The 24,319-nt window shown below is 39.1% G+C and overlaps 1 protein-coding gene across 4 annotated transcripts in view; it reads right to left on the bottom strand.

Annotated features, from left to right (window-relative positions):
* Nucleotides 1-668: 668 nt before the first annotated feature.
* The window catches only part of OLFM3 (olfactomedin 3), a 190,575-nt gene continuing 166,924 nt past the window's right edge, over nucleotides 669-24,319 (bottom strand). For all 4 annotated transcript variants that reach the window (XM_039348456.1, XM_039348455.1, XM_039348454.1 and 1 more), the window contains 3 exons: nucleotides 22,749-22,968; nucleotides 11,074-11,180; nucleotides 669-2,059 (listed from right to left, as the gene is read on the bottom strand). In XM_039348456.1, coding sequence (XP_039204390.1) covers nucleotides 1,382-2,059; nucleotides 11,074-11,180; nucleotides 22,749-22,968 — 1,005 coding nt within the window. In that variant the 3' untranslated portion in view covers nucleotides 669-1,381. The remainder of the gene's footprint in view (nucleotides 2,060-11,073; nucleotides 11,181-22,748; nucleotides 22,969-24,319) is intronic.

Below are 24,319 nucleotides of genomic sequence, written 5' to 3'. Positions count from 1 at the left end.
TCTTTCTCTCTTTTTTTGTATTCTGAGCTTTTTATTCAGGCAGATCAAGAAGATGAATAGCTATTAAGTACACATTCCAAGTCTGCTTTTGCTAGGGAGTAACTCTGGGGTTTTCCAAATTAATGTAGTCTACAATTCCTCCTATGCTGCAAGATGCAAAATTGGAGCCAAACATATCACTTTTCTCATGGCTGGGATTCGGCCAGTTTCCATTCCAGAAACATCCTGCTGTTATGTTCAACCAAATAACTTCACCCTATATTGGTACCATATTTTTGAAAGTTGGTGCCATATCTTGAATGAAATGCTGGCATGTCAATACTCCTTTATGACACATGAAGCAGACATTTTAAAATACTACTCATAGGAGCTGTTGAGAGTGGCATTGGATGTAGACAAGCAACACCCTGTCTGAATTAAATATAAAACTAATTGTGCTAGGCTAGCCCAGAATTTACAAGGACTTTCATAGCAGCTTGGGTACAAATGTTGTTGACATAACAGGCAAGAAATCCTGATAATCAGTTCTTAAAGTCAAGTTAGCTTTGGGAATATGCTTGAATAAGTCAAGTTAGCTATGGCACAAGGAACAATCAAAGTTTTTGATTCTGAAAGTGAAGATTGAATTCCCTGAACTACAAGCATTAAAAAAATGGGCCATAATCAGGTTTATGATTAAATTTCAATTATATTTTATAAAAAATAATTAACTTTCACAGAAGTGAAGAGATACAGGTACACAATGGCGGACACAATGGTATAAATACAGATCATTGAGAAACTGCTTGCAAGAGATTAAAAACAGACTGTACAGCACCGCATCTGAAATTGTGTAATAGCCAATGGGATTTTTACTCTTTCTACCCTTAAAGTAATCCAATCCATAACTGATTAATTTTGGAACACTGCTTTTAAAAATTCACACCCTTGCCCCGAAGAATTCTTCTCAATTTTCCCTCAGATGATTGTTCAAATATACTTTAATGTTGAGCAATTATTATTACTTTTTAAAAAATGATGATGGTAGAAAAAGACATTCATGCAGTTTTACACCACCGTTAGTCTCTGATTCTAATATAAGGCAGATCATTAATTTTTTTTTTTTAAAACAATGTCTTTCCCACTGAAATAAGAATTTAGTACTTTCCATGACAAAGTCACAGCAGGCTTTATATACTGTTTAGAAAGATACCTGTATTATGAACTAGGTCATTTTAAAAGAAAGACTTTGCCATATTTGGAATATATTACATTGTAGAAAAATCCTCCTCCATTAATTTTTACTGAGAAAGAAAAAAGAATTTGAAAGAAACCCAGCAGGATGCTTTTTGAGTTCGGCACAACGACACTCTTTCGGGTGGCTAAAAGTCCTGGTTGATACCTATGTGTCATCTTCTGTTTTAATAATGTGGAAAAGAGTGACGTTGAATAGGACTTGGTGCCCATTATTCCAGGCATAGAGAGCTCTATCTCTGGCATTGTAGTCAAGCATTGATATATGGAAATATTGATTGTGAAAAGGTATGTCTGTATATTCGTACGTGGAGGTTTTTGTCGAGTATGAATAGTAGACCTTGGCTCCAGTTAAGTGGGAATTGGTGACGTACAAGGTGCCACAGATCATGAAAGATTCGCCAGCACTTCGCTTAGGGTACCCGGTGCTCCAGGTTTTCATCACTTCTAAAGTATCCTGATTCAGTTGACTGATGACAATGTTGCCTGCATTCTGATTAGTGGCATAGACAGCCCACAAACCTATCTCATCGGCCATCAGATCGATATCAGAGAAGCCACCCCAGGTGTAGGGATAGACGTTGTGAAAACCAGCATACTCCAGGCTACGCTGAGCAAGCACCTGCCCAGTATCAAAACTGTACTTGATGATGATGTTGCTCTGATATTTGTTGAAATAGAGAGACCCGTTGTAGACAACATGATTAGTTCCTGCCCATTTGAAAGGGAGATTGTATGTCCTGGACTCTGCACCGCTGACAAAATCTGCTATGGATTTGTATTCACGGACAATTTTGTTGTTGGTGTAACTGTCCATATACCAAACCTGAAAGTGAGAAGAAACACATGTGCTTTGGAAAGTCAAATCAATGCACTATTTTAAATATTTGTATTAGTCATCTCCCTGCCACCCATATTTTGACTTACTTCCAGTAGCAAAAGAAAGCCAAATGTCAAAAATGGATGCAAAAAGTTACCAAAAGTTGTTTAAGAATGATTGCAAAAAAAGTGTAGATTTGCCCTTCCATAAATAAGAAAACAATGTGTTCAGATTCAGTATTTTAATGCTGCAACAACATCTACGCTACAACTTCATTTTCTTTATTCATGTTGCAGTAAGCCTGTTCTCTTGTTTACATAATATGAAAGTTATAAATTTATCTCTATGTGTTATATAAACACACCAAGAAGATACCTTATCTATCTATATATATGATAGGGTCCGACAGTGTCTGGCAGCAGCCACAGTCTATGCAGGTAAGTCCGAGCACTGCGACCACCAGGATGGCCCTCCAAACAGATGCGTGGGGGGGAGGCAGGCAATCCCAATGCATGGCGGCACCAGCAGCAGGTGGAGGCAGAGATAGGCAGGCAATCTTGATATGCTACACAGCTGCCTGCTCTGGCACTGCCATGGGCAAGCCGAGAGACACCCACCCACTTCGTCCCATCATCTCTTGGCTTGCCTGTAGCCGTGCTGGGGCAGGTGGCCGCGTAGTAAATAGGGATCATGTGCCTCCCCTGTGCCTCTGCTTGCTGCGGCGTGACAATGAACCTCCTGCCTGCCAAGTCCGTCCCACCGTTTCTCGGCTTATCTGCAGTTACTCTGGCAGCTGCATGGGATTTCTAGATTAGGTGCCTCCCCCCCGAATGTCTGCCTCCCTTGAGGCTTGGACAGGTAATCAACTCAATTGTGCTGCATGGGCTGCGCAGCCCCACAGTGCACTGGGTAAGGGGCCAGCAGGCTGTGGCCAGCAGACACCATCGGCCCCTGCCTGCTTGCTTCCCCGAATATGAATATATATATATATATATATATATATATATATATATATATATATATATATATATATATATATAGATGCAATCTTCGATCTCCGGGAAGAGTATACTCCAGTTATTTATTGTTAAAACAACATTTAAAACAATAAAAACAGTTATATACAAGACTAAAACAACTTAGCTTTCGCTGGTCCTCTGCCAGCGTCCTCAGAGTGGGGCTTAGGGGGTGGGAAGTTCTTTTTATCCCCTTGCTGATCCAATTGCCTACTCATTGCCCTCGTGACAGGGCCATTCTTCCTGATTGCCTGTGACTGCCTTAACTGTTCCGCCCTCTCTTTTTTGCACTCTAACATTGTATTTTTCTGCTCCGTCATCCTTGTGCTGTCTCCCCCTCCCTGCGCTGTTATCATTAACACACTCCTCAATCCCTCCTCTCTGCCCAATGCAAGGTGCCTCCTCCGATTCGGCAATACACGAGTCCTGTTGGGCTGCTGGTCCGTCTGCCGTTTTTGCATTCCATTGCCAGTTCCTATCTCATCTTCCTCCTCCAACTCCCTAGCCTGCCGATTCATACACCCTTTGTTGTCCATTCCTGTCATCCTTCCCCCCCTTCCTTCAACCCTCCCACCTGTTGATTAACATATTGCTCCTGCCTTTCATCAACCATTCCTATTGATGTTCTCTTCCTCAATGTCTTTTCCTTCCTGATCCGCTGCTCTACCTGCTGTTCCTGTTTACCCTCCTCCCCCACTGTCCATCTTCCCCTCTCCAATGTCCTCCCCATAATCTGCTGACTTGCCTGTTGTTCATCCATTTCTGTCCACCCTCTTTTCTAACATTCCTCCTCCTCTGACCTGCTGTCCTACATGCTGTTCCCACATGCCAACATCCATTACTATTAAACCCTCCTTCTCAAGCTTTCCTCCCCCCCAATCTGCCATCCTGCCTGCTATTCTTATCTGCTCTTCTCCTTTCCTGTCAGTCCCACCCTCTCCTGTTTCCTCCCCCCCTCTCCAATCCACTGCTCTGTTTGCTGTTCCTTCCAGCATTCTTCCTCCCCTTACCTGCTGTCCTACGTACTGTTCCCATCTACCAACCTGTGTTCCTGTTGGACTCTCCTTCCCAAACTTCCCCCCCCAAAACTGCTGTCCTGCCTATTATTCCTGCCTGCCCTTCTCCATTCCTATCAACCCCACCCTCTCCTGTTTCCTCCCCCCCTCTAATCTGCAGCTCTACCTGCTGTTCCTGGCTATTCTCCTCCATTCTTACTCCCTTCTCAAATATCCCCTCTCCCCCCGTGAATATGCTTCCAATCTTACGTGCCTCATCTTTTCTGTTCTTTTCTCTCTCCCCTTCCCTTTTGATCAGTCCCCTGGGGTCGGGCATACCCCTCCCCCGTGTTCTGGGCCATACGATCAATTCTGCTGTTCCCAAGAGTCTTCCCTGGTCCCTCATCATATCCACCTCCTCTTCCTTTACTACCCTTACCTGTCTGTGACCCTAATATTCCCTCATCTGTCTCTACCTGTGACGTGTCTATGGGATCCTCCCTATGTCTAGTCATGTAGTAAATACCCCCCCCCCACCAGTCCTGGTTTCGCCTCTGACAATCGGCATCCGTCTCTTGACATGCTCTTCCTGCACTCTTAGTGCCTGGTACGCCGAGGGCAGTTCTATACATCGGTTGATGGAGTCTGTGTTGGAGAACCAGGCCTCCTTTAGTAAGCATCCTCCTTTGGAGGCGCCTGGGCAATGGCTTCTGCCTCCTTGAAATCAAAAGAATGTCCGGTATTAATTATGTGCGTCCATATTTGAGAGTATTGCTCCTGCCTTCTGACAGCCAATTTATGTTCATGTATCCTAGTTTTTATTCATTTGGCTGTCTCCCCCATATAATTACATTGGCAGTCTTTGCAATGCACTCTATGACCGCTGATCTTTCTTCCTTCGGCAATGGCTCTTTAGGGTGCATGACTTTCATCCGGAGTGTTTGATCAGGCCGGTGAGCAACTTTAATATTATAAGGTGCCAATATATGCGCTGTTGTTTCCGATACTCCCTGGACATATGGTATTGTTGTCCGGGCCATTGTCCCTGGATCATTTGGTGCCCTGCGGGGTTCTTGATGTTTGCTATACCTCCGAATGAAGCGAGTTGGGTAGCCATTCCACTTACACACTTGATAAAGATGCGCACGCTCCCTCTGCTTAGCCTTCCTGGTATTACAGTGCGTGTCTATACGTGCAAATAATGTCCTTATGACATTATTTGCATGAGATTTTATGGGCTGCTGGGTGATTGCTCATATAGTGCAACATCCTGTCGGTGTGAGTGGCTTTTCTATACACCGTCGTATGGAGGGCACCATTAATTTGACGTGTAACCAAAACGTCTAGGAAGGCCAAGCTGCCATTGGCCTCCTCCTCCGCCGTGAATTGTATATCCGGGAATATTGAGTTAAGTTTCTCCATAAAGGCAGTTTTTCTTGCCCGTTTGATGATGACGAAAGTATCGTCCACATACCTGGCCCCAAACTCCGGTTGGTAGTCGGCCATGGCCCTGCTTTCCAAACACTGTAGGACCGCCTCCGCAATGACCCCCGAAATAGGAGATCCCATCGGCGTGCCCTTAATTTGTTCATATATTGTTCCTTGGAATATGAAGTACGTTTTCAAGCATAGCCGTAATAACCTGACAACATCTTCTATCCCAAGGGAACTTTGACTCCGTAGTCCTTTTAGTTGTAGTAGATCTTTTATAGTTGTCATGGCCAATTCTTGCGGGATGGACGTGAATAGCAATGTTACGTCGAATGAGATCATAATCTCATCGTCCCGTATCCTCATCCTCTTTAACCTCTGTAGGAATTCTTGTGAGGATTTCACAGTGGTTGTGTTGTCCTCCACTAGGTGTTGTAACCTTCGACTTAGCCATTTAGCCAGACCGAACATGGGTGTGCCCCTAAGTGCCACAATGGGTCTCAATGGTGTCCCTTCCTTATGTATTTTGGGTAGGCCATAAAATCTCGCCATAGCCGAGTCCCTTGACCGTATAGCTCTCAGATCTTCTTCATTTATTCCTCCACGTTTCTTAAGTCCATCTATGATCTTATTGAGTTGATTTTTCATGGACATTGTGGGGTCAGTCCTAATTACTTTATAGGCACTGTTGTCATCTAGTAAGGTCTTGGCCTTGCATTATACTTGGCTCTGTCCATGACAACCGTGGCCCTTCCCTTATCTGCTGGCAGGACCACGATGGATTTGTCCTTGCGCAGCTCTTCCAGGGCCTTTCTCTCCCCTGCCGGTAGTACATGGTGTTGTTTGTGGCCTGTAAGCAATCCCGTAACTCGTTGTCTTATGGCATTCTTCTCTGTCTCACTAGTGGCCATACCATGTATAGTTGGTTATATGGTTGAAGGAAGGGGGGGAAGGATGACAGGAATGGACAACAAAGGGTGTATGAATCGGCAGGCTAGGGAGTTGGAGGAGGAAGATGAGATAGGAACTGGCAATGGAATGCAAAAACGGCAGGCGGACCAGCAGCCCAACAGGACTCGTGTATTGCCGAATCGGAGGAGGCACCTTGCATTGGGTAGAGAGGAGGGATTGAGGAGTGTGTTAATGATAACAGCGCAGGGAGGGGGAGACAGTACAAGGATGACGGAGCAGAAAAATACAATGTTAGAGTGCAAAAAAGAGAGGGCGGAACAGTTAAGGCAGTCACAGGCAATCAGGAAGAGTGGCCCTGTCACGAGGGCAATGAGTAGGCAATTGGATCAGCAAGGGGATAAAAAGAACTTCCCACCCCCTAAGCCCCACTCTGAGGACGCTGGCAGAGGACCAGCGAAAGCTAAGTTGTTTTAATCTTGTATAAAACAACATTTGTTGTTTTAAATGTTGTTTTAACAATAAATAACTGGAGTATACTCTTCCCGGAGATCGAAGATTGCATCATTGAACACATATATATATATATATATATATATATATATATATATATATATATATATATGTTGTTCGGGTTTTCTCCCGCGTAAAATTGGAAGTGTCTTGGCAACGTTTCGACGAAGTCTCATTCGTCATCTTCAGGCTGGTGCTTTCAGCTTCGTGCTTTGAGCAGCAATGTGTGGTCTTAGCTGTTTCTTCTTTTTAACTGCCAGTGGGGGTATGAACTGATTGGGTGGGAGCTTGGCTGTGTTCTGATTGGGTGGAGGTGTGTTCTGAATGGTTAGGGGCTTGGCTGTGCTCTGATTGGCTGGGGGAGTGTTCTGTTTAGTTGTGCTCAGGTTAGTCTGAGTTGCAGAGGGGTTTAAGATTTTGGGCTGCCTTGCTATTTTCTGGCTTCGCGTTCGTGGTCGTGCCTCCTCTTCATGGAGGGTGTCAGTTTGCTTCATGTATGGACTGGAGGGGTTTAAAGTGGCTAATGATGCAGCTGTGGTCTGGCTTCTGGTTTGTGGTCGTGCCTCGTCATCAGTGTGGCTTTGGGTTTGTTTTTTGCGTGGATGTGTGGTGGTGACCTCCTGTGTGGTTTTTGTGAGTGTGGGTCTGGTATCATTTTTTGTGTTAGGGATTCGTTTGTCAATAAGGGCGGGTTTCCAAATGGCTGGTAGGCGGGAGGTATCATCTCGCTTGTTCATGCTGTGTGGGCGTTTTTCTATCTCGATGGCTTCTCTGATTAGTCTGTTATTAAAATGTTCACTTTTGGCAATGGTTCTGGTATTTTTAAAGTCAATATCATGTCCTGTGGCTTTAAGGTGTTGGACCAGGGAAGATGTTGGTTCCTCTTTTTTGACTGAGTTCTTATGTTCTTCAATGCGTGCACTTATTCTTCTGTTGGTTTGTCCAATGTATGTGGTGGGACAAGTGGTGCATGGGATTTTGTATACTCCTTGATTTTCTAATTCAATTTTATCTTTGGGGTTTCTAAGGATGGTGGATATTTTTCTGTTTGTGCAGAATGCTGTTTTGATGTTGTGTTTATGGAGGATCTTACTGATTCTGTCTGTGGTGCCTTTTATGTATGGGAGGAGGGCTTTGCCGTTTTCTTGTTCTTTGTCTTGGATTTTAGTGGGGGTTTCTTTTTGGATTAGGTTTGTAATCTTATTTCTATGGAATCCATTGGATGTTAGTACATTGGTGAGAGTGTGTAGTTCGGGTTTTAGGTGTTGTTCGTCAGCTAAGCGTTTTGTTCTGGAGATGAGTGTCTTGGCTACAGAGTTGATCTGTGCTGGGTGGTGGTGTGAGAGAGCGTGCAGATAGCGGTTTGTGTGTGTTTTCTTCTGGTAGATGGTGTGTCCTAGGGAGCCATTGGATTTCTTGTAGACTAAAAACTAAGAAAACCAACAGAAGAATAAGTGCACGCATTGAAGAACATAAGAACTCAGTCAAAAAAGAGGAACCAACATCTTCCCTGGTCCAACACCTTAAAGCCACAGGACATGAAATTGACTTTAAAAATACCAGAACCATTGCCAAAAGTGAACATTTTAATAACAGAATAATCAGAGAAGCCATCGAGATAGAAAAACGCCCACACAGCATGAACAAGCGAGATGATACCTCCCGCCTACCAGCCATTTGGAAACCCGCCCTTATTGACAAACGACTCCCTAACACAAAAAATGATACCAGACCCACACTCACAAAAACCACACAGGATGTCACCACCACACATCCACGCAAAAAGCAAACCCAAAGCCACACCGATGATGAGGCACGACCACAAACCAGAAGCCAGACCACAGCTGCATCATTAGCCACTTTAAACCCCTCCAATCCATACATGAAGCAAACTGACACCCTCCATGAAGATGAGGCACGACCACGAACGCGAAGCCAAAAAATAGCAAGGCAGCCCAAAATCTTAAACCCCTCTGCAACTCAGACTAACCTGAGCACAACCAAACAGAACACTCCCCCAGCCAATCAGAGCACAGCCAAGCCCCTAACCATTCAGAACACACCTCCACCCAATCAGAACACAGCCAAGCTCCCACCCAATCAGTTCATACCCCCACTGGCAGTTAAAAGGAAGAAACAGCTAAGACCACACATTGCTGCTCAAAGCACGAAGCTGAAAGCACCAGCCTGAAGATGACGAATGGGACTTTGTCGAAACGTCGCCAAGACACTTCCAATTTTACGTGGGAGAAAACCCGAACAACCAAAGACCTACATACAAATACCCGCGAAAACCTCAGAAAACATATATATATATATACACGCATATATATACACATATACACATACATACACACACACACACACATAGGACTTTGGTTATTCGGGTTTTCTCCTGCGTCAAATTGGAAGTGTCTTGGCGATGTTTCGATGAAGTCCCATTCATCATCTTCAGGCTGGTGTTTTTGGCTTCTTGCTTCTAGAAGCGAGAAGCCGAAAACACCAGCCTGAAGATGACAAATGGGACTTCGTCGAAACATCGCCAAGACACTTCCAATTTGACGCGAAAACCTCAGAAAACAAATATACACACATACATACATACATACATACATACATACACACACTGCCAACATCATCAGAGCATAATTCAAGATTACTGGGAGTCCTTTTTATATTGCCGGATGGTTCTGCGCCCGGCTTCTCAATCTAGTCATCAGTCTGTCCGTTTTCTCTACTTGGTTTGTTCTTAAAGGGCACACATCTCTTGCTGTGTTGGTATCTTCCAAGGTTACTATTTTCTTTTTCCTGGGCTCAATCACTTTCTTTCTGCTAGCATACGCTGGTTGCTTTCACTCGCTTACACTTATCCCTGGAATAGAACCAAAAAAGGGGATAAGTGTAAGCGAGCGAAAGCAACCGGCGTATGCTAGCAGAAAGAAAGTGATTGAGCCCAGGAAAAAGAAAATAGTAATCTCGGAAGATACCAACACAGTAAGAGACATGTGCCCTTTAAGGACAAACCAAGGAGAGAAAACGGATGGACCGATGACTAGATCAAAAAGCCAGGTGCAGAGCCATCTGGCAATATAAAAAGGACTCCCAGTAATCTTGTATTATGCTCTGATGATGTCGGCAGTGTTGGCCGACGAAAGCTTAGCTTTATCTTTTGTATTAAACAGTTTTTGTTTTAATATTATCCTGGTGCTCGACTATTTTATTTCTAATAAACACACACACACACACACACACACACACATACACACACACAATCTTATATATTTTATTTTTTTCTATACTGTTTCATATTTTTATGCTGTATTGTATACTATCCAGAGTCCCTCTTTGAGGGTGATGAGCAGTTCAGAAATGTGAAATGCAAATCCATGAATCCATAAATCTATCCATCCATCCATCCTCAAAGATTTGAGAGAGTTCTAAGGTTTACAGTCGTGAAAAAAAAGGTAAAATGCTAAAGTAGTCCTTCTTGCTGAAAACGAGGTAGTGGGGACTGAACATTGTCCATAAAAGTCAGCTGGAAAAGAAAAATGAGACAGAAGGAGAGGTGGACTGATTGAATTCATTATGTGTTGTGGAGGAGGTCACGGCTGGCTCTTCTACTGAACAGGTCCACTCCGATTAGAAGGTGAGAATAACATTGTTTGAGAATAATAATAATGTTTTTCTGCAGATTCTACTTTAGCATTTCAAAGTTAAAATAAGAAGCCCCTCTCATCTGTCCCCCTCAATCAAGATTCCCATTCTCATTTGGCACGATAATTATGGATGTGAAAACTGCACCCCATTTGCTAGACTTACAGATACCGAAAAGGATTTATTTCTCTCTGGCAATCAAGCTACACTGGAAGGAGAACGAGATTAGATGTATAAAGCATGCTTTGCCTGCAGATGGTCCTAGTTCATCTCCAGTCAAATGGATCTCTGTAACTAGCGTTTGCTTGAGCCTTTGGGGAATCATCGCTAGTCAGAATAAACTTTAAGTATAGCAGACATTAAAGTTTAAGACAAGCCTATTTGCCTGTTTATTTAAAACACTTTCATACTGCCATTCATTCTATTTAGAATTTCAGAGATAATAAATCAACTAGAAGAATTCCTCCATGGCTCCCAGCAAGAGAGAATATAAGCCACCTACTCTGTTGTTTTTCTCAGATGCTAATGGATCTGTCATCCAAGCTCCAAACCGGGTTCCAGATGTCTTGACTGTAATAGGACCGGTGATTTTCATCAATTTGCCGCAGGCTGAAAAATAAAAAGAAATCACGATATATGCTAGCTGCATTCATCTTCCTGGTTGAAGTGGGGGATGGATTAAGAAATCAATTTTGCTTTAAGTGACCTTCCACTCACATTTTGTCCCGTTCAAAGCAACAGCTTGTTCAGCTTCTCTAAGGAAACAAAGAACTATTTAGAGGTAGTCCTCGGATTAAGACTACAACTGAGCCCCAAATTTCCATTGCTAAGTGAGGCGGTTCTTAAGTGAATAGCCTGTCTCATTTTACGACATTTTCCCAAATCACTGCAGTTAAGTTGTTAGGCGAATCTGGCTTCCCCCATTGACTTTGCTTGTCAGCAAAGACAGCTGGGAAGGTTACAAATGGTGATCATGTGACTCTGGGACTGTCATAAATACAGGCTAGTTGCGACGTGCCCGAATTTTGATCATGTGACCATGGAGATATCAGTCAGGTTGTAAGTGTGAACACCGATCATAAGTCACTGTTTCCAATGTTTTGTAACTTTGAAAGGTTACTAACAAATAGTTGCACAACAAAGGAATACCTGTATTTAAGGAACATATAGGTAAACTATGGTCTCTGGATCACCCCTTCCAGCTTTAGTAGAGTAAACTGTAAAAATATATATATATCAGAGAGATGTTTTTCTTCCATTTTGAGCAGGAAACACAAAATTATAATGTAAATCCTACAAAAAGCTAGGTCTTTTTAAAAATTGACCCTCCTGTTACAAAGATTTAAGGAAAATACCTAAAGCAGAGGTCCCCATCTCCCCCCGAAGATGCCCTTGATCACATAATCCTGATCTTTGGAGACCTTTTGCCTTTCCTGTGCTGAATTTAGCTGTCATTCAGCAAAGGCTGTTCCTGGCTACTTTATTTGCTCCTGATTGTTTACAGGCAGGCTAAATGCGTGTAAAATGCTGCTTTTCCAGAATGCCTGTGGTGTGATGCATTGCTGTACAAGGGCTGTTGGTCCTTTCCTATTATGCTGAAACTTGATAATGTGTTGCCTTGTTTATTGCAGTTTAATCATGTATAACAGTTTTACCTTGCTGTTAGAAACCTTGAGCATTCTTACTTATACAGGATATAAATATTTTAAAGAAAGAAAAGAAAATGTAGGTTTATGCTCTTGTGTGGCTTTATCACACCTGAATGCATATGCTTTCCAAGTGGAAGGCTTGTATAGCAGTCTTAATGTTTTGGCTTTTTTTTTCTTTAAAGAAGGTATAAATAGAGATAAAAAGACAAGCAAAAGGATAAACACAAATGAACAAATAAGGAGTTTCAAAATATTAAGATTATAGTTTTCTATTACACCATTACTTAATTATGAATAACTGAATATATCATTTATTTTTAAAAGATTAGAAATGACTATTAAGCTCTAAGCTAATGATGAAGATCAAGAACCATGGTCAACACAGTATAAATCATGGAATAAGATGATGTGCCACATTAAATTCAATTTATCTTATTAAAAAGCCTGTTCTAATTTAGATATGCTATGAAATTGAAATATGGACGCTATGCATACTGAAACATAAATTTTGGGTGAAGTATGAAGGAATGATTTCCAGTTTGAATTGCATTCTATAGTAGATTTACTTTCAAGGCACAAAGTTATTCTAAATATAGAAGATATCCCACAATTTAACATTTCTCCTAATGAGTGGATCAAATAATCTTTCCAGGAAAAAGCATATGCTTTTTCCTGGAAAGATTATTTGATCCACTCATTAGGAGAAATGCTAAATATATATAAAGCAAATTCTGTATACAGCATCTTCTGAGGGAATACAGGTATAGTCTTCAACTTATAACCAGTTGCTTAGTGACCATTTGAAATTACAGTAGAATGTGCAAAAGTTAGTTACAACCTTGTTTTAAAGTTCTGAGCCCCCCCAATCATGTGATATTTTGGATGCTCAGCAATTGGCCAGCATTTACGGCTATTTGCAATGTCCCAGGTCATCTGACCAAGATTTATGATGTTTTGGGTGAAAACTGCCTTTTACTTTCAGTTTTTTGCAAAAATGCCCCCTAATGAGCAATGGCCTCATTTACCAACTACAGTCTTGTTTTACGATCACAGCATTCACTATATAACCACATTTGTTTAATGACCATTGCAAAAAAGGTCATAAAATCATATTGACCATAAAATCAGATTGTGGTCAACATGATTTACAAGTGTAGTGGGCAGTGTCCATTACCTTTCTAAGTAGAGGACTACCTGTGTGTGTTTTTTGTAAGGTTCAGTAAAAATAGTTCAGGTTGAAATGGGAATTAATCTTTTAAGATTGTTGCATTTTAAAGAAATTGCTTTCCAGAACTGTTGGGCTTTACAACTTTGGCATGAAATGAAAGCTAATCTGTTATCCTTCTTATCTTTTCTACTACCTTCTCCCATTGATATCTTATGATTACAGTACTTCGTTGTTTGTATGTATACTGAGAGCTTATGCAGCGGAGACAAATTCCTTGTGTGTCCAATCACACTTGGCCATAAAGCTATTCTATTCTATTCTATTCTATTCTATTCTATTCTATTCTATTCTATTCTATTCTACTCTACTCTACTCTACTCTACTCTACTCTATTCCTACTATCATTACATTTCGATTTTTGGATAATGAATCTTCCAATTAGCTAAGAGAACTAGAGTAGAATACCAACGATAAAACACCTAATACTATTTATTTTTTGTTAGTTTAATATTCAGAATAAATTTAATATCCTTCTTCAACTGACGTTCCCACTGTTGTGTATCTATTACTGCATCCCAGTTCTGCATTTATTGTTCTATAATCTTTCAGTCTATCATTTGTAAGAGATCTATAGCTAAAGCAAGATGACCTCTAGGTCAGAAAACAGAGTTATCCCTATCAGAAACAGCCAGCCTATTGGATATAAATGAAACTATAACACAAGTTTTATAGTTGTAGAAGAAACATAAGAACAGAATGCAGCGTTAAAAATTGAATTGATTTCTACCTTCATCTAAGATCTCTCAAATTAACTACTCTTCAGAGATCTATATTTTGAATCTTCTTTTATGGGAATGCTATGCTTCTTGTTAACCTTAATAATGTGTGACTATTGAAATGAAAAGGCCTTGTCTGCTAGCAATGGGTTTGGCATAAGGTTGCCTGCTTTGGGTATTAAATAAGGCAATATTCCCCCATTTTTCTATTTTAATTTAAATTATGGTATGATAGTTTACTGCCCAGAGTCAATTGGATTGAGCTGGGTAGTTAGAGAAATTGAATAAAACGATTAAACAAATATTTCCCCATTCTGCTTTTCATTATTGCTTTTTCCTTATTTATTCCACATGTTTAACAAATTCCATTCAAAGGGAATAAAATATCTAGCTTAATGGGATTTATTTAGCAGTGAGAAATATATACAATTAGATTCAGAGGCAGGATTCATTTCTGACAGCACTTCTTGCTATAGTCAACTGGATTTTTTAAGAATTTCCATACACACTGAACAAAGTAGGGCTGCCAAAAATGTGCCAATTGTAATTTATTACCAATTAGTTTTTAAATCTTCTGCATATACAGTATGTGTTTTTAAAAGACATGTTTAAAAAATGTGTTAAATTACTTTTCAAATGAAAAGTAAACTACTTTTAAACCACATGTTTAGAATGCATTAAACTACTTTTCAAATGAATATCTTGACATAAATACAGAGATATTGTTTTTAAATTGAAGATGAAAGTGAAATCAGGAGACAATGAACTCTTTAAAAATGTTTATAAATATGGCATAGTTCTGATACACTATAATGGATGCGTTCTTGGAAATTTGCTGCGTATTTCTTTTTAGCAAAGTATATTTTTTCATTTGCTTATACCTCATTATTTTTAGACTTTCATGCCTAAGGCAGGACTAGAACTCAGTCTCCTGGTTTCTAGGTTGACGTCTTAACCACTACACCAAACTGAACAGACTATCTCAGTTAGCCATTTTCCTTTACTTATAATGAGAAAAATGCTCCAATAATTTGCCTTAAGACATCACATTCATTGCCAAACCAAATGAATAGGGAGAAAATAAGTTGGAACTAAATAGACCTTGAAGATTAAAAATGAGGCAGGCAGGAAGCAAATGTCACAGAACTGTGCATATCTTCTCATCCCTTTTCAGAAATGCGTAGTATTGCAAAAGGAGCCCTGCAATGAGTTTGCTCTAAAAGTTTCCCTTCAAATGGCAGCCAGTGAAGCACTGCAGGAAGAGGCCTTACCTCCTTGCCCTTTGGGGTCCCAAATGAAGTGGGATAGACAGAGGAAGAGATGAAAGGGAGCTATTAATTTTGGCATTAACTCCATTCCCAGGGTGTGTAGTTTCAGCTACAAATTCTGAGCAGTTAAGTAGACTACTTGGATATCATGTAAACTTTAAGTAAAGGCACAGCAGTGACTGGGATGACCACAGAATAAAGTCAACCATGGCTCTTGGTTCAGTTTTTCAACTTTGTTTTAAATCCAGTGATTCAGTTTTCCTAAATAAGGTCCTGATTAAGTAATATATTTACATTTCTCTCCCGGGCTTAAAATTAAGGTGCCTAAAACGAGTCACACAACTTCCCAAAGTCACTTTGTAAAATGAGGTGAATGGCATAATAAATGTAATCATCACCATCATCTCAGATGCTACCTTAACAGCTCATAGGTCCTTGCTTAAGACTTGAACTGTTAAGTTTTTACCAGTCCCAGACTGTGAATCGAATTAAAGAAATATTAATATCAATACCAATATCATCATCATCATCAATAATAATAATAACAACAACAACAACAACAACAATTGCATGCAACCTCCCCAAATAAGTGGCATTCAATCCCAAATCCAAAAGGTGCCACCCACTTGTCAATTTAAGTTGGAAAGAGGAATAAGGGGGATCAACAATAGGAATATTCTTTTTGGTTTTTATTTTCTTTTACTGATTTATTTACTAATTTATATTATTTTATTTTACATCAAATACTTCTTTGTCCAAGTTCGGCTTACTTACTGGAGTAATGGCTTCTATATACCACTGAAAGCCTCACTGTGACCTCAGTTCCTCATCCTGGCTACTTGGGAGACTGCATAAGGCCTAAGGTTGGAAACCAGGCACACAGTAACAATTTTTTTTCTTTTACTCCTGTGTCCCCAAAAACTTAATATCTAAAAACAACAACAACAAAGGCTTTTTGTGTGCATTAATTTAGGGAACACATACCACAAAGTGAATAGACTGGAAATAATGGAATATTTTGTACAAATATGCTGGCTTGTTTGCAGAATATAACAAGAGCAATATACAATGTGAGTAAAGTATGCATAGAACAATGAAATGCCAAGTATATGGTTCAAGGTTGAACAAGAAGTAAGACAAGCTGTTTGTGCCTTCATGGTTGTTTAAATGCATTTGTGGACAATATATAAGGAATGTTTGTGATAACATGAGAGACTGGTTTTGCCCTCTAGCAGATGACTGAGAAGTGTGTGAATAGAGGAAAGAAACCTTATTGCATAAAGAACACAATAAAGTGTGTTTAAATAAAAAGGTTTAAATAATGTAATGTTTTACATGAATATGAAGTTGAAAATGGATTGCTGAATGTGATACTAGCTGTCTATAGAAGAAGTAAAGCATGTGAAAACCAATGGAATACTATTATATACTATTATACATACACACACATTTATATTTATTATGTCATATTATACTATATTAACTTATGTCAGGGGTATCATGCCGAAACCGAGCCTACCCCATTGTCAGCAATAGAAAAAAAGTCACGATACGGCGCAACACATCATGTGACGTTGTGAGTTTGACACCCCTGTGTTATGTTGTTATATTTATTATTAAATGGTTTAGAATGAGCACGAAGTAAGGCAAATATTTATGTTATGCCCTTGGTTGTTTAACGTATTTATGGGAAAATGAATACAAAATTATTGTGGTGACATTAGAAGCCTGCTGTTTGGAGATCTCTATGTATATGCACATGACACCGTGTTACTGACTGAGAATTTAAATGATTTGCAGAAATATATCTAAATGGTTAACAAAACTAGAGAAAGAGAAATATTAGCATATGTTGGTAAAATATTAATTAAAAATGGGATAAAATGAATGGAACAATTTTAATGCATCTAAATGTGGGTAGAAATGTAGAGTAGTTATATATGATCTGCTTTAAGGAATAAATGTTTTCCAAAGAAACATTCTGCCCCCAAAATGAATATCCTGTATCAAAGAAGTTCACTGATATGGGTTGGTTACATAAAATGAATGAAACTGAAACTGAAAATCAACTACATAAATGAAAAATCGTGTAAGAATGTTCATTTAAACTGGTTTGACTTATTGTTATTCTCTTTTTCTTATCTCAGACTTTTGCTTTCTTTGGCTTAGTATTTTTTCAAACTCTTTCCCTGCACTTTGAATAATGTTGCATATTTCAAAAGGGAATATAGAACAATGCACCTGTGTCTATGAAGAATTATGATCATTAGCACCACATTAGAAAGCCAACTCCCAAAAGCCATAAATCAAACTTAAAGGGAATCCTTTAAATAGCCTTATTAGAAATGTCAGTTTCCATGGAGCAAGCTCATAGGACCAACACGTTTGGTATACTGTCTAAGCTGACAGTATGCGCTTAACTAATCCGTACACCTGATGAATGGATGTGGTCAGACTTTCCGTGATTATGGTATGTTTGGGTCCCTGTTTGATATCCATCTGATACATTTTTCTAGCAGATCTGAGTTTGTACTGATGTTTGGTTAAAAAAGAAAGAGGATGTAACAGTCATAGTTTAGCACATAAGGGAGGAATAAGCTTCATTAAACCAAGAAAGGAGTCAACAGGGTCTAATAGAAGAAGTCTCTCTCTCTACAAGGAAAAGTCTCAGAGGAACAAACCCAGTGGAAGACAATAATAATGAAAAACTAGAGGCATACATGACATTCTTTTCCATGGTCTCACAGAAGAAACAGTCTCCAGAACATCAATTAATCTTGACTTCAGCAAGAAATCAACAAGGTACATCATTAGAGTCTGATTACTAAGTTAATTAAAATATGGACTGAATGGTGTGGCAATGAATTGGTTAGATAACCAATTTAAAAACCAGACCAGAAAAATCATAATATATTAATTAAATTTATTGGCTGCCATTTTACTACAGGATAACTCTGATCAATAATTGGAGCTAAGAATCGGCAAAGCATCACAACATTTCAACATTTTATAGCAACTTGGATGAACAGCTTAAAGGAATGCTGAGCAGATTTGAGATAACATAAATAGGGATAGCTAATTGCCTAAAATAAAACAATTAAAAGAAGCTGTGCTTGACAGGGTAGCATGGAAAGCACTTGCCTATAACGTCCCAAAGTTGGACAGGACTAAATGGTTAAAAACAAACAAATACAGAAATAAAATTCAAAACAATTTGTGGTAGATTAGAAAATAGCAGTCTGAAGTTTAACGAAAATAACTGACTTTTCTAGCCTGCTTCATCTACATTTCTTGCTAAAATACTTTAGAAAATCCTATTGGGGAATAAATCTACTTAGGGTTAAAGTAGATTTTGGAGAGCAAAATGGACAATGCCAATGGATTTGGAGTACATGAGTATGCTTTAGGAGTGTAGAGCCTGCCTCATCTACATTTCCAGGTAAAATACATCAGAAAATCCGGGGGGGGGGGAGATTATGTCTCCATGAATTCAGAGAGCAAAATGGACTTTGCCAATGGATTCAGAGCACATGGGTATGCTTAGGAGGGTACTGAGTTTTCGAGCCTCACTGCCTACGGAACATCAGCCCAGCAAAAATAAGATTGGCCCCACTTTGACACTCTTTTGAAAAGCTCTGAAGGGATGTTTTTTTCCAATGGGCCTGGAGACCCCAGGGCGATATAGAGCCCATCAAATGGTTGGTTTTACTATTGTCGCCAGGGAAGGTGGGGGTTTCTGGTCTTTTGTATTGTGGCTTTATTACTGTAAGCCATCTGGAGTCAGCGAGAGTGAGTTGGGCAGCTTTTTAATTTTTAAATAATGAATGAATAAATAATAAATAAACAAACAAATAATAAGCAAATAAATTTGCCTTTATCTGAAATAGCCTGTCTTTTTGAATTCCTGCAAATATATTGAGGAAATGCCACTGAGGACAGGTCTGGTCACTAAGGATGACAATGATGTCTCAGTTCTTCTAGAAGGCTGCTAAACTGGTGTCTCTAGTGCTTCCAGAAGTAAAGTAATGTACAATGAAACCATCACCTTCTGAGATGAACTGCAAACATTAGAAACCATGAATACATTCTGGCACTTACTGATAATGCACCTTTACAGTTTCTAATAAGCGCCTCTCGTCATTATTTTTATAGCCAAGGATTGTCAATAAGACAAATGTCTCCACTGCCTCTGTCCATTAGGGATATAATTTGGGATTTGAAGTGATCTGATTGCCAAGTACATTTCCTGCAGCAGTGGAGATGGTTGGCAGGTATTCACAGGGGCTCTGTCTAAGCTTTGGGATCAGTTTAAGTGCCAACTTAGTCTCAAAGCACATAGCAGATCTGTGTTTTATTCTCCAGCTAAAGAAGGAAAAGTCCTGCACGCATTTCCCCCAGACAGTGCCAGAATACAGATGAGAGGCAACTGATCCCATCTTTTGTTCTTGTCCCTTTGGGATCTACCTAGACATGAGTGGCTATCTGACCTTCACAAGAAGGCGCATCAGAAGAACAAACTTTGATGCTTAATTTTTCAAAGGATCATACAATGTTGTCAACTTTCATTTTCTGGGTGCAATATTTTCACCTTGAATGACTAGCACATGCTGGCCATTATACGCCCACATACAAATCCTGCCTGCTTTGTTCATATGTGGACATGCCTTAAATCATATACAGCTTATTTCATCAATTCTGCATAATTCATACCCTATAAATTCCGCCGGGGGAAGTTTCATCATTCCTAATAGAATGTTATGAACCTTTCCTCTTTTTCCTCAATCTCTTTTGCATATTTTTCATCAATGAAATGGCAAGTGATTAAGTATTTCTAGTGACAACAGGAGACCCTCAAAAGGAAACACCACATGCATAGTTTATTTCCTTTCCAGTTCATTTAGCCATAATCCTTAGTCTACATCTGGTTTCAAAGATATGTCAAGAATGTATTATTGAAAAGGTAACTGAATCTAAAGATCCTACTCAATATATTTCCATTTTGCTACCTTGTCTTTAGGAAAATCTTGTATACGTGAAAGAGAAAATATTACAGTATAAAGTTTCTGTATTGATATCCAGAGTTTACCAGACTAACATTTAGAAATATGTAAAGGATTGGTATGGCTAGCATTGCTAGATTCCCTTACTGATTAAAGGTATTGCTAATGATTTTGTTGCCAGAAATGAAGGATGATAGTTTTCCATCCAGTTACTTTAGATTATTTGCATTTGCCTTTTTGGATGAATATAATTTAAGTAATATTTCCCCCCATTATTTTTTCACTACTTATTTAACACCATTCATGGAAACCAACTACATTCTCTAGTCTACCAGATATATTCTGTGTTCAGAAATGAGCACCCTGTGGAAATAAGAAAAAAAGTCATTCTTTTGAAGCTAATGTTGGGTAAATGAGAATGAAGGTGCTTTGGGGGGCTGCCCTTAATGCATACTTATTTGGAGATAGTTCAGTGATGCTTGCTTATAGTTAAAGTTGTCTAACATTAGAAAAATGATCCATTACTTGCCTAGTGAATATAAACATTCAAAAATACAGTAAAATACTGTGTCCATTTGGAGTAGATTTTTTTTCTGCTCCATAGTACTGTAGACAATTGCCACTGATTAAATCTATCTTTTGTGCTTATACATTAACAAAATAACTAGTTTGTGTTTTCTCAGAAGGGCAATTTGGCCTGGAATTATGTTGGGAATGGGGATGGAAAGAACTGCTGGCAAAGCTTCACTGAATTTATCGTCCAGCTGTTTGATTATGTCAAGTGCAATGTATTTGTTTAGGGCTATACTAGAATGGTGCTAACTAAGTCAAGTCCTGCTGTTGTGTATGTCCTTCTGATCTCATGTATATGTTCGTAGAACAGAGGGTGGTAAAGCTAAGGATGTGTTGCATAGACTTCTGTATTAAAGACAGACGTTTCTCCTTCATGGTCGGTGGGCTATCTCAACCAATGGAATGATCCACTAGTATCTTGAAGATCTGGTAGAGCATGAACTCATCTCTGACTAAATGGATCAATTTCAAAGAGCCTCCAGTGTTTCAAACATTTTTTAATATTTATAGTTCACTTATTTAATTGTATCATATAAGAAGCCATACATTCACTGACCCTTTGTTTAATTTCTTCCACACCTATACTACATTGTCATTCCCTCTCATTTCTCCATCCAAAATAAATCTTCCCCAAAGGCAAACCTTTTTTTAAAAAAACAAAAGCAAACAACAACCCAATAGTCTAGTTTAAAGCCCTGGGATTTCCCAAATAAAATTTACCAGATCTTATCCTGCTTAATCCTCCCCCCCCCAGGTCATTTAGATGTAGCTATGTGTAGCTCTAGAATCCAATCTCAGTATCCCTGAATATAAAATAAAATCAGAAAAAGACAGAGTATAAATAATCTAGGGCCATGGCTTCAAGATTCTTCCAAAGTTGCTGGCAATACCGTATCCTGATTGTAAAAAGACATTTTTAAATGCACGATAAGCAATCACATTAGCTGTATTTAGGCAATTAAAATCTAATTACATTCCAATTAAGTTCTTGGCTCAGGCCTGTCTGTAGCATGTCATTCAAACACCAAGGGTAGCTCTGTTCAGAAAAGATTGTGCATGCCTGCTCCTAGCTTATGCACCACCGTCTAAGGCTGCAATGAACTACAATAGTGTAGTTTCCAAAATTACCCCTGTAGATCTATTGCTTAACTGATATGGATTACAAAAGACATAAAAGGCCAAATGGAATGTAACTCAGATTAGTGAGATGGTCCACTGACTGCCCAGTTTGATTCAATCACATAGTTGCCAGAGGATAGAGGTTTTAGAACAAAGTTAACGAACAGAAGAAATATCAGAAAGATCCCGTCTATGAAGGAGTGTCATCTGATGTGACCCAGAAGAAGGCTTTTCTGTTGTGGCACCCACTCTTCAAAACATCATTCCCTCAGAGCTTAGATTGGTCCCAACCCAACTGGCCTTCAAGATATGGCTTTGGCATTGTGCTTGGAAGTCAGGCGATAGTGGAGATCTTCTTCAGAAGTTACATATACTGAATTTGATGTAGTGACTTATTTGGCCGCTGATTTTTTTTTTTTAATGTGGCTTTTATCGACAGTTTTGCAGGTCAGTTTAGCTTGTTTTCAATGTTGTTTTTAATTGCTGTGATCTGCTCCAAATAACTTAGATAAGATGGGTGGCCATACAAATCAAATCAATAACACAAAATATAAATTCTTCATGGAAGAATTCCAGGCAAAGCAGATGTGAAGAAAGCAAGGAGGAATGAAAGTGTGAACTTACTCAGTTTTTTCATGCAATCTCGAAGCCTGGTTTCCAAACTGAGGACTCGTTGATGTAGCTCCTCATAATCATAAGCGCCAATTTCCTCTTGGATCCCAGTCAGTACTGAAGACAGGTTTCTGATTTCCTCTTTGAACTGGGTGATTAACTTGGCGTCTGTTTTGTACTGTTCCAGAACTGGTATCAGTGGTAGAAGGTCATCCATCTTTTCCTTCAATTCCTGTGAAAAAGAAGTCGAGTGTGCATTAGAGAAGTGCTAAGAAGTGCCATGTCCTCTAAATTCCTTAATGAGATCCTGTTAGGCTTATTTTCAAATCTACTCTTGTGGTTTTTATTGATCTTGGTATGAAAACAATGATTCCAGTCCTGTGAGACAGTTAGGAAGCTAAGAATAAATGGCTTCAAGCTTGGAGTATAACATATGAAGTACTCAATTTTTAATCTTACTTAAAACAAATCACTTTCTTTTAAGTCAAGCCTTTTCCACTACTGTAGGGTTTTTTGTTTTTTTAAAGATCCAAAGCACTTTAATGACAACTTGCCTGATTAGAAACAGACCATTTTGCCTGCTTAATAATTGGCACTTATCCATATATTTGTGTTATACTACTACAACGTTTCTCACATGACTGATTACTTATGCCAACATTTATTCTTGAACTAAATTGCAATTGTCATTGTATCAAAGTAAGACAAAAGATAGAAGAACTGCATCTTTAAAGCAACTCACAAGACTATTTCAATGAGAAAAAGCTTTGCAGTCAAGCATGGACACTAGCTTGGTTTACTAATAAAGTATTTCGATTTTTCAATTTTCTAGATTAATTCCTACTTCTCAACTGCCATTAAAAGTAGTCTTCAAAGTATTCCATAGCTATTTTGCTGGTACTTTATAATTTGGGGAGTGTTTGTGTGTGGTAGCATTATAAACCTGCATTTAATGAGTTTCATCAATCATTTTGAAACTGTTTTTGAAAAGTGCTTCAGGAATATTCACACTGTTCTGTTTTGGCTCGGTGGAACTAATTCTTGTCAGCTTCAGCTGTTGTTGTTTTTGAAATTGTATTTGGAATTGAGTTGCTAGAGAATGAGTGTATTATGAACCTCGGCCCCCAATGCCTTTAGATCTGTCAATGACACGGCTTGCAGTGCTCATTTTATGGGTGCAAAATTAGCATTCATTAGAAGGACTGCCTTGGGATATTACTGAATGAAACTCCTTTATCACTACTAATATCTATGGAGGATTTTATGAATAGCATTTATAATTAAAACAGCATATTTGTACTGTTGTTATAGTTACATTTTAAGGGAATGGGAACTGGATGGGATTTCCACAACAGGGTAAGTCAGAAGCACAGAAAGCAGCAATTAAACACTTAGAATGGGTTAGTGCTAATGATTTGAGGAGCACCTGAACATTCTTTTTTAGGATAGATGTTGAGAGATCAGAGATACGTCTGAAAGTAGTCTGAAACTATAATATGAAATTAGGTAAAACTAGCAAAACACACACTCTTGTCTCAAGCTTCCTCCTTCCATTATATATTCAAGATGGACAGTATTTAATA

The sequence above is a fragment of the Crotalus tigris genome, unplaced genomic scaffold (assembly GCF_016545835.1).
Source record: "Crotalus tigris isolate CLP2741 ecotype Arizona unplaced genomic scaffold, ASM1654583v1 scf7180000018155.2402879, whole genome shotgun sequence".
NCBI classification, from domain to species: Eukaryota; Metazoa; Chordata; class Lepidosauria; order Squamata; family Viperidae; genus Crotalus; species Crotalus tigris.
The sequence above is the reverse complement of the archived record's forward strand: the minus strand, read 5'-3'. Positions and strand labels throughout refer to the sequence as shown.